This window comes from Gopherus flavomarginatus, chromosome 2 (assembly GCF_025201925.1).
Source record: "Gopherus flavomarginatus isolate rGopFla2 chromosome 2, rGopFla2.mat.asm, whole genome shotgun sequence".
Lineage (NCBI taxonomy): Eukaryota > Metazoa > Chordata > Testudines > Testudinidae > Gopherus > Gopherus flavomarginatus.
The window spans coordinates 788,463-799,036 of NC_066618.1; the positions used below are offsets into that span (position 1 = coordinate 788,463).

General features: G+C 56.1%; 1 protein-coding gene across 3 annotated transcripts in view; it reads right to left on the reverse strand.

Moving 5' to 3' along the window:
* AGAP3 (ArfGAP with GTPase domain, ankyrin repeat and PH domain 3) overlaps positions 1 to 4,591 on the reverse strand; it is a 226,202-nt gene extending 221,611 nt beyond the window's left edge. The window contains exon 1 of one of the 3 annotated variants that reach the window (XM_050942486.1): positions 4,268 to 4,591. In XM_050942486.1, the coding sequence (XP_050798443.1) occupies positions 4,268 to 4,532 (265 nt within the window). In that variant the 5' untranslated portion in view covers positions 4,533 to 4,591. The remainder of the gene's footprint in view (positions 1 to 4,267) is intronic. The other 2 variants (XM_050942483.1, XM_050942484.1) reach the window with 2 other exon arrangements.
* Positions 4,592 to 10,574: the final 5,983 nt, after the last annotated feature.

The following is a 10,574-nucleotide window of genomic DNA, read 5'->3' on the forward strand; positions in this document are numbered from 1 at the left end:
ACGTCCCCACTGGAGCCTATGCCAACTGGGCAAAGACTGGACCATGCACTACCTCGTGCACAGGGCCGGCTCTACAGTTTTCACCGCCCCAAGCAGCGCGCCGAATTGCCGCCGCAGCCGCGGTGGGGGCTCTTAGGGCAGCCAGTGTGTTTCCACGGCGGTGGCAATTCGGTGGCAGATTCTGTGTTTAGCCACGGACAGCTAAACATAGAAGCTGCTGCCGAATTGCCGCCACCGCGGAAACGCGCCTGCCACCCTAAAGGCGCACGGACTGCCCCTGCTGTCCACGGCGGCAATTCGGCACACTGCTTGGGGCGGTGAAAACACAAGGACTGCCACCCCTTGCAGACTGCCGCCCCAAGCACCAGCTTGGAATGCTGGTGCCTGGAGCCGGCCCTGCTCGGGCAGTAACCCTGGCAAAAGTTGCTAGCTCAAAGGAGCTTTTATTAACACAGATCCAAACACCCAGGGCGATTGTTGCTAATGAGCTGCCTCCTCTGCTACCTGCAGGGGATCTGAGCTTCCTGCCCCCCATCCCCCACCTGACATTGCAGGATTAACAAACACCACACCCGTCTGGTCAGTCCCAAAGTGAAGGGATCCACCCAACCACACCATGGCACCACTCGGGTCTCCAGAGCCCCAACTTCTCCCCTCCACCTCATGCCAGACCCATGGCTACTTCACACGGGCAAACGGTGCCCCTTTCTCAGCCTTCTGTCTGGGGGGCCTCGGGAGGGAGAAGTGACCTACTCCCATTTCCCAGCCAGCACAGGGCCACAAGGACTTCAATCAAACTGAGCAGTGGACAGAGAAGAGACACAGGGACTCTGAAGGTGAGAAGAGCCCAGGTCCACAAACAGTCTTCCCACAGTTACAGAAATCTGTAACCATCTGACCCACTTTGGCCACCCAGGCAGAGGAATTAATCCCATCTGCACGCGGGGGGGTCAGAGCCACCAACGCAGGTTCACTGTAGGGGGCTGTTCTGGCTGAAGCCAACATTAAATCTACAGCAGGCTCTGTTCTGGGGAAAGACACGCTGTTACCAGCGGCTTCCCCAAGCTTTGGCTTGTAAGGGCACAAGCAACCCCCTCTGACAGTGGGCCCTTCTCCCAGCCCTCAGCCCCCTTACTGGGGGCAGCGGCAGAGAGGGCACCAGTCCCACTCAAGTATACACATGCCCTAAGCAAAGCCTGGGTCTCAGGAGACGATTCTTACATCAGATCGTCTCCTCTCATTACTAAACACCAGGGCTGAAGCACAGGGGGGCTCTGTGACGTCCAGTAATTGATTAATCCCAACCTATCTGCAGAGCCAGGGAGAAAACACACCATCTCTCCCTCCCGGCAGCAGGGGCTCCATTTTCTGCAGCAGCCTCGCAGCTCTCTCCTGCCCAGGGGAAGCTGAGTGGGCAGGCGGAGGCAGCTCTTTAGAGGAAGGATCTGATCGCACTTTTCTGAGGTACTTTGATCATGTCTAATCAGACGCTGCAAACACAGCAGAACAAGGAGCAGAGGACGAAGCTGACGAGCCGCTTGGGAAGAAGACAAAACACACATAGGCAGCAATTCTGACAGGCACAAAACGAAAGCAGCAAGAATGGGCTAGACACCCAAACATTTCCCTGCGCCTCCCCATGGCAAGTTCAGGGGAACTAGTGGGTCCCAACCCTCTGAGCACTGGCAGCACAGAGCCGGCCAGCAAATGGCCTGACAAGCATCCCCACAGAGAGGCCAAAGTGCGCCAGCCACATCCATCCCTAGGACTCAGGGCCAAGGGGCAGCCAGTCCCGGCAGAAACCACCAATGGGTCTGACCTCCTCTCACCCATGCCATGGCAGATCAGACAGTTGAGATCAATGGGGATTAACCAGTGTTGCCACCGGAATCGGTCCCAATGCCTCTGGAGAGTGAAGCCAAGTCAGTGCAAAGGCCAAAGGAACCCAGCATCCCTCCCCCTTGGTCCCTGGTCAGGAAGACAAGCCCTTCGGAAACAAGTCAGACTGCAGGGGAGCTCTGAGCAGCTGCCCCATGCACCCTGGCTCACCGCACCACATCCAGGGCCCATCCTTCCTGAGGAACCCCAACCAGTGCCGGGTTTACAGTGGTGCCAGTGGCACCACGGAGCCAGGCCCGTGCACTGAAGGGGACCCAGTTCTGCTTGCACTGTGCTGAGACCCTGCCAGTCTGGCTCCGGGCAGCCTCTGCTTCCCACCACCTGTGGGGCCCCATCTGTCCCCTTGGAGCTGAGCCACTTGGGACTGGTGCAGAAGCCTGGCCAGGCTCAGACAGTTGGGGGGTGGTAACAGTGTGGGGGCCTTGCCTGGGCCCCTCCAGACAAGTGGGTCCTGAAGGACCAGCCCTTGTTGCGCTGCCGGCTCAGCCTAGCAAACAGAGTTATCTCCCAGAGAGCCAGTGAGTGCGGCCGGGAGTGGGGGACTGGGTCTCTGAAGGGCCTGGGGGGTGCTGCTGCGCTGTGAGGGGGTGGGGAAGATCTGTGTGTTGGGGCAGTAGGGAGTGGGGGTTCTGTGTGCGGTGCTGGGCAGTTGTGGTGGGGCTGTGAGCGGGGGGGGTGGCCAGGGTGCTGTGCAGGGCGCTGTGCAATTGTGGCAGGATCTAGGGGAGGCACTTGGCATAGCAGGTCGGGGGCGGGTCCTGGCCATAGGGAATCGGGGGTGTTCTGGTGTTGGGCAGGGGGGTGGCATGACATGGGCCCACCCCTGAGGGGAAGGGACATGCTGGCAGCACAGGGCCTAGCAACTGCCCGTTTGTAAATAGTGCCCTCACATTGGGCGGAGCAGGGCTGCCCCTGCCATGCCCCTGGCCCCAGGGACTCCCACACTATGCTCCTTTGCCCCCCTGGGGGGCTGTGGCAGGGTGCTGGTGGAGAAGCCCTTAATCAGCTCCTGCCACTCCAGCCCCAATCAAAGGGAATGGATTGGGGCTGGGTGAATAGTCCTGTGCCTGCCTGGTAACAGGCCACACCTGCCAGCCTCATTAACCCCGGGTGATAAAGGCTGGGGAAAGGTCAGGAACAGACAGAGATGGGAGCCTCCTAGTCTGTTTCTGGCCAGGCCTGTTGTAGACAAAGTAGCTGTGAAACCTGTACAGAGTTGGGAACTGGTGGTGAGAAACCCTTTGAGCTAAAGGGCAGGGGTGCTGCACCACACTGGAGTGTCCCTGACTCCCTGAAGAGGGAGGCCCAGGAGCTGAGTACCCAAGGACGCAGCATGAACCCCATTACAGGGGCCCACAAATGTGTTTGGTGCCAGGCTCACAGCAGGTTAATGCCGCCCTGGCCCCAGCATAACATGTTCCAGACCCAGAGGGGCTCCCCACAGACTCCCAGTCCCATTTGAGCTCCTCCTCGGCAGAGACTGGACCTTGTTCAAGAGGCACCCCATTCCGGGAGCCCCTTCCCTGACCCCCACCATCTCTGCTTTCAGCTCGGCCCCAGCGAGGCTGGGGCAGTCTCTCCAATCCCAGCACCAGAGCATTTGTTCCCAACTCAAACCCTTGGAGACCTGGTTCTCGGACCGCGGTCGGGGCCTGTCCCCCGGGGGCCGGCACCGTCCCTCCTCAGCTACTTCAGTCTTCTTGAGAGGAAGATCTCAGATCTGACGGGCCTCTCCCTGTCTCAAGTGCCAGTTTGGCCCATGTGCCCCATGGCTCTGTACCCCTCAACCCCAGCTCCGTGCCCCCCAGCTCTGGGACTCCCTGGCTCTGTACCTCCAACCCCAGTTCTGTGCCCCCCGGTTTGTACCCCCAACCCCAGCTATGTGCCCCCCAGCTCTGGGGCTCCCTGGCTCTGTACCTCTCGGCTCTGGATCTGTGGCCCCCGGCCTGGTTTGGCCCATGCTCCCCTTGGGCAGAAGGGCAGAGCCTGGTTCGGACCGCATGCCCCCTGGCTCTGTGCCCCTCCGCTCTGGCTCTGTGGCCCCTGGCCTGGTTTGCCCCATGCTCCCCTGAGAGGGCTGCACAGAAAAGAGGTACCACGTTCCCCGACCCTGTTCGGTTCGGTCCGACCCGGCCCGCCCTCGGACCCGGCCCGGCTCGGTTCGGCTCACGCTCCTCCTCCGGCCCGGTTCAGTCCGCCCTCCCCCTCGGGCCCGGCTCGGCCCGGCTCACGTCCCATCGGACCCAGTTCGGTTCGGGCCGCCCTCCCGCTCGGGCCCGGTTCGGCTCGGCTCACGTTCCCCCTCGGGCCCGGCTCGACCCGGTTCGGTTCGGCCCGCCCTCCCTCGACCCGGTTCGGCTCGGCTCACCCTCGATGGAGATGACGTGCTCCCGGATCTGACTCTGCAGCCCCAGGTCCTCCACCCGCTCGATCAGGTCGTAGATCGCGTAGATGTTGGGATGCACCGACTCGAAGCGGCCGATCTCGGCACGGATGGCTGCGGAGTTGGAGAGGCCGAACTGCGGCGGGGGCGGCCCGGCCTGCGGCTGCCCCGAGGAGCCCGGCCCCGGCCCGCCCGGCGCCGCCAGGCTCTGCTGCTGCGGGCTCTGCCCGGGCCCCGCCTGGAAGTTCATGGTTGCGGCGGGCGCGGCTCAGCGGCGCGGGGCGGCGGGTGCCCGGGGCGGCGGCAGCGGCTGCATGGCCAGCGCGGCTCGGCTCGGCGCGGTCCCGTCTCCGCTGCTGGCTCCGCCGCTTCCCGAGCCCGGCCCGCCAGCAGCCGCCGCAGCAGGACCCGCGTCACGCACCGCCCCCGCCTCGCCCCGCGTCAGCGCCGGCTCCGGGGACCGGCCCCCGCAGGGGAGGGGAAGGGGCCGAGGCCTCCCTCCGGCAGCCTCAGCCCCGGGCCGGACCTGCTACCGGCTCCGTGCCGCCCGCGCTGCCGCTGGAGCGGCCCCCGCAGGGCTGGGCCAGGCCAGGACACCCCGGAGCCTCCGGCCTCGGGCTGTAACCGCTCGGCCCGGGACAGGCTGGTGCATCAGTCACAGTAATGGCTCTGCCAGGGACGCCCCTGAATTGAGTCGCCACCCAAACATTTTGTCAGTGCAGAGCTCGGGCTCCCCAGCACCTCTCATCCCTCCAGAGCAGGGAGCGCCTAAGCTTGGGCAGCCGCCTCCTGAGGTGCCAGATGTTACCACCCCTTGAGGCTTGTCCCCGGGGGTTCCCAGGGAACCTCACTGGCCCTTACCTGCCCTACCCATCCCGGTGACCAGAACAGACCATACTTCTCTGCTTGCACCACTGGCATCGCTCAGCGCAGAAAGGAGGGTCCCTGATCCCTGGGTGTAGCTGCACCTCCCCTGGCACTCTGCTGTGTGACCTGCACTGACCTGCTCTAATTCCTGACCCCCCAGCACAGTGCAGGGAGGTTGGAGCTCAGGCTGACACAAGAGAGACTACGACGCTGGGACACACCATACCGCATACAAAATGGCACGTTTCCCCCTAGTCACTTCATGTGTTGGTTTAGGGACAAAACCTACCTACAATACATCCCAGCCTGTACCCTCGCTCTGTACTGATTTGCACAGACCAAGTGAAGGGGCTGATTATAGGCCTGGAGTAGCCAGCCAGTAATTAGTAGCCTGACCCTGAATGTGACTGCCTTAATGAGGACACAACCTGACTGTTTTTCCTACAATGTCAACAGGTTGCATCCCTGCAGCTCTCCATGTTGCCTGGAAAGACAGAGTGCTATCCAGTGTCTGTCGGGCAGGCTGGGGCATCGCTCAAAAGCCAGCGGAGTTCAGTTTGCAAGGCAAGGTACTGAACCTCAGAGGGAGAGAAGCATACAGCAGGGTGTCATCAGGCACTCAGAACACCACACCCAGTGCCTCAGGGTTAATCTGCACAGGGATGTTACAGCGGATTAGTTCTTTCCTCTGAGTGGGGCACGCTGGCTCTGTTAAACTGAAGTGTAGCCACACCACTTTGTTATGGCAGCTTAGGGAACTTCCCTTATTAATCATTGTGTTCACACAGCTCTGTGGTTGTTCCAATTCACTGCGCAGCATCCTGGCCAGCTATCCTGGGGTGTGACGCCACCACTCCACCTTGCGCTGAGTTTTCTATCACACTGCAGCATTGGGATCTCTACTGGAACCTACAGGAGTTCTGGGGCAAACTAGCAAATAACCATAATTTCTCTCCTGGCGTCCCATAATTCAGCCATATTTTGGCAACACCATTTTTTAACTGGTGTGAGGCAGTATGGAAGACATGCTGCCGAGCACCATGATCATGAGACTCATCAGTACAAACAGGATGATGCACATGCATCTGGAGTCACCCAGCCAGATGGATTTTTAAGGTCAGTCTTGACAAAGCCCTGGCTTGGAGATTTAGTTGGGAATTGGTCCTGCTTTGAGCAGGGGGTTGGACTAGATACCTCCTGAGGTCCCTTCCAACCCTGATATTCTAGGATTCTATGATTCAATTATTTGTCCTAGCAGCTTCGGACTCTGTCGGTGGAGGAGAAGCAAGAGATTAAAACTGAGCAATGACTTTTGCAGGGCATGTATCTGGAGCAGTTTCACTTGGTGAAGCACCATGTCTGGACTCTCCACTCACACTGCCTGGTGAGACAGGACAGTGATGCAGAAGCAGGATGACCAACAGTAGCTGCAGACCTTCAGGATGTGAAAGACATCCCTAGAGATGTGTGCAGAGCTTGCCCTGTGGCTGCAGTGGCAGAACACCAACATGGGATTTCCCCTTAGTGTGGAAAAGTCACCATCCGTCCAGAGAAATCCCCTCCCAGTCAGCCCGCAGGGGACCCGTGAGGTCAAGGATGCTGCCATGAGGGTTTGGGGGCTTTTTGAAAAAACTGTCCACCAGCCGCTTCTTGGGTGCGGTGAAGGCAGCGTCACTTACAAAAATGCAGTCCAGTTCCTCCTAATCGGAGTGGGTAGTTGTGATGCTCTGTACCTCGGAGGAACACCCTACACCCCCACGTTCATCTTTATAAAATGATTGTGTGGTGTCCAGTGCAAAGTTTGTCATGTCGGGTGTCTTTGGAAGGCTCACAATGCACTGAGCATTCTTGTTATGGTAATGTTATAGTAGTGTTATAGGTTATAATTTCATGTATGTAGTTATGAGGCTGAAAATGTATCCTCATGGCTTAAAATAAACCCAGGCAAAAACTCTCCAAGAACAGAGGGGCAGTTCACACCTCATCAGAGCAGGTATGGGACATACCCATCCCAGCCTTACAGGAACAAAGGACGCTGGCCTAGGCAGCAACAAATGAATCTGTTAGACTCTCAAGGGAGTCACCCCCTTCCTTTTGGCAGTTTGGGACTGCGATGAGGTAATGGTCACCTGACTCTGAAGGCAAAGCTAAGAGGGAAGAAAGGACATGATGAAAGGGGGAGACATTTGCCATGCTCGCTCTCTCTCTCTTCCACCTACATCTACAGACACCACACCAAGCGACAGAAGTGCTGATCAAAGGGGAGAACCTGACTCAAGGGCACCCAGCCAGCCTGTGGTAAGAAGCATCTAAGTTTGTAAGGGCATTGGAAGTGTTAAGATCAGCTTAGAATGCGTTTTGCTTTTATTTCTTTTGACCAAATCCAACTTGCAAAGCTTTGACTTATAGTCACTTAAAATCTATCTGTGTAGTTAATAAATCTGTTTATTCTACCTGAAGCAGTGTGTTTGGTTTGTAGTGTGTCAGAGACTCCCCTTCGGATGACAAGCCTGGTACATATCAATTTCTTTGTTACATTGATGAACTCAATGTATAAGCTTGCAGCGTCTAGAGGGCATTACTGGACACAGCAAGACGGAGGTTCCTAAGGTTGTGTCTGAGACCGGAGATATTGGCTACTGTCATTCAGTTACACAATCCAAGGAGCAGCTTACACGCCAGCGTCTGTGCGTGAATAGCCCAGGAGTGGGGGTTCTCACAGCAGAGCAGGGGAAGGCTGGCTCCCAGAGTCGAGGACTGGAATGACCTAGCAGATCACCGGTCCAGATAACACCAGGGGAATGTCACAGTAGTAAGAGCATTACCAGAGGTCCTGTTCTCCTCCCTTGTCATCAGGTGGTTTTGCTGGAGCTCTTTTGCTTCGGCTTCGCACTTGTCGCAGCTCCAGAAGTGCCATGTCTGCCTTGAGGCTTCTCTTCTCTAGATGGGATTTGACATGTAGCTCTCCAAAGAGGGCCATCAAGTACCGGAGCTGTGCAGGGCTCCATGCAGAAGCACAGGGAGCATGCCTGCTAGGATGGGTATATGAACGCGCCACTACCTGGTATAAAAAAGGGGCACACCTGGCTGAGTGCCAGCATTTAAATGGAGGGTGGCAGCTGGTCAAGCTAACCCTAGAACAGCAGAGGGGTATCAGCGATCCCTCAGTCTCTACCACAGATTTACAGATGAGTCCTGAGATGACTCAGGAGGCCAATCCTGGAACCACAGATCCGCCTGCAGTAGGTACAGACATTTCCTGGCTGGTCAGCTGCCTGCCTGGAGAATGTGTTTTTTTATTTCTTCCTTGTCTCTCTCTTTTCAGCTTCGAGGGCAAGGCGCTTCTCAAAGTGGGCCACTGCCTGATGGAGGATGTGGAACCATTGTGATTGGTTTGTGGCTTACTTCTTCCACCTTGCAATATCCACATCAGCTTTCTTCAGATACGCTTTCAGGGTGTCTTTGTAGCGTTTCCTATGACCACCGCGGGATCTCTGGCCATGGGAGAGCTGAGAGTAGAGAGCTTGTTTTGGGAGGTGAGAGTCTGGCTCCGCACACAATATCCAGCCCAGCAGAGTTAGTGTTTGAGGACCATTGCTTCAGTGTTGGTGACATTAGCTTCAATGAGGATGTTGGCATTAGTTCAGCGATCATAGAATCATAGAATATCAGGGTTGGAAAGGACCTCAGGAGGTATCTAGTCCAGCCCTCTGCTCAAAGCAGGACCAATCCCCAACTAAATCGTGCCCAGTCAGGGCTTTGTCAAGCCGGACCTTAAAAACCTCTAAGGAGGGAGATTCCACCACCTCCCTAGGGAACCCATTCCAGTGCTTCACCATCCTCCTAGTGAAATAGTGTTTCCTAATATCCAGCCTAAACCTCCCCCACTGCAACTTGAAACCATTACTCCTTGTTCTGTCATCTGCCACCACAGAGAACAGCCGAACTCCATCCTCTTTGGAACCCTCCTTTCAGATAGTTGAAGGCCGCTATCAAATCCCCCCTCATTCTTCTCTTCTGCAGACTAAATAACCCCAGTTCCCTCAGCTTCTCGTAAGTCATGTTCCCAACCCCCTAATCATTTTTGTTGCCCTCCACTGAACTCCCCAATTTGTCCACATCCTTTCTGTAGTGGGAGGACCAAAACTGGACACAATACTCCAGGTGTGGCCTCACCAGTGCCAAACAGAGGGGAATAATCGCTTTCCTCGATATGCTGGCAATGCTCCTACTAATACAGCCCAATATGTCATTAGCCTTCTTGGCAACAAGGGCACACTGTTGACTCATATCCAGCTTCTCGACTGTAACCCCTAGGTCCTTTTCTGCAGAACTGCTGCCTAGCCACTCGGTCCCGTCTGTAGCAGTGCCTGGGATTCTTCCGTCCTAAGTGCAGGATTCTGCACTAGTCCTTGTTGAACCTCATCAGGTTTCTTTTGGCCCAGTCCTCCAATTTGTCTAGGTCCCTCTGTATCCTATCCCTACCCTCCAGCGTATCTACCACTCCTCCCAGTTTAGTGTCATCTGCAAACTTGCTGAGAGTGCAGTCCACACCATCCTCCAGATCATTAATGAAGATATTGAACAAAACCGGCCCTAGGACCAACCCTTGGGGCCACTCCGCTTGATACTGGCTGCCAACTAGACACGGAGCCATTGATCACTACCTGTTGAGCCCGATGATCTAGCCAGCTTTCTATCCACCTCATAGTCCATTCATCCAGCCCATACTTCTTTAACTTGCTGGCAAGAATACTGTGGGAGACCGTATCAAAAGCATTGCTAAAGTCAAGATATATCACATCCACCACTTTCCCCATATCCACAGAGCCAGTTATCTCCTCATAGACGGCAATTAGGTTGATCAGGTATGACTTGCCCTTGGTGAATCCATGTTGATTGTTCCTGATCACCTTCCTCTCCTCCAAGTGCTTCAAAATGGATTCCTTGAGGACCTGCTCCATGATTTTGCCGGGGACTGAAGTGAGACTGACTGGTCTGTAGTTCCCCAGGTTCTCTTTCTTCCCTTTTTTAAAGGTGGGCACTATATTTGCCTTTTTCCAATAGTCTGGGACCTCCCCCAATTGCCATTTTCAAAGATAATGGCCAATGGCTCTGCAATCACATCAGGTAATCATCAAGTGATCCATCCCCTGTTGCCCATTCCCAGCTTTTGGGAACAGAGGCCAGGGACACCATCCCTGCCCAACCTGGCTAATAGCCTTTGTTGGATCTATGCTCCATGAACTTGTCTAGTTCTTTTTTGAACCCTGTTATAGTCTTGGCCTTCACAATGTCCTCTGGCAACAAGTTCCACAGGTTGACTGTGCACTGTGTGAAGAAGAACTTCCTTTTATTTGTTTTAAACCTGCTGTCCATTAATTTCATTTGCTGACCCCTAGTTCTTGTATTATGGGAACAAGTA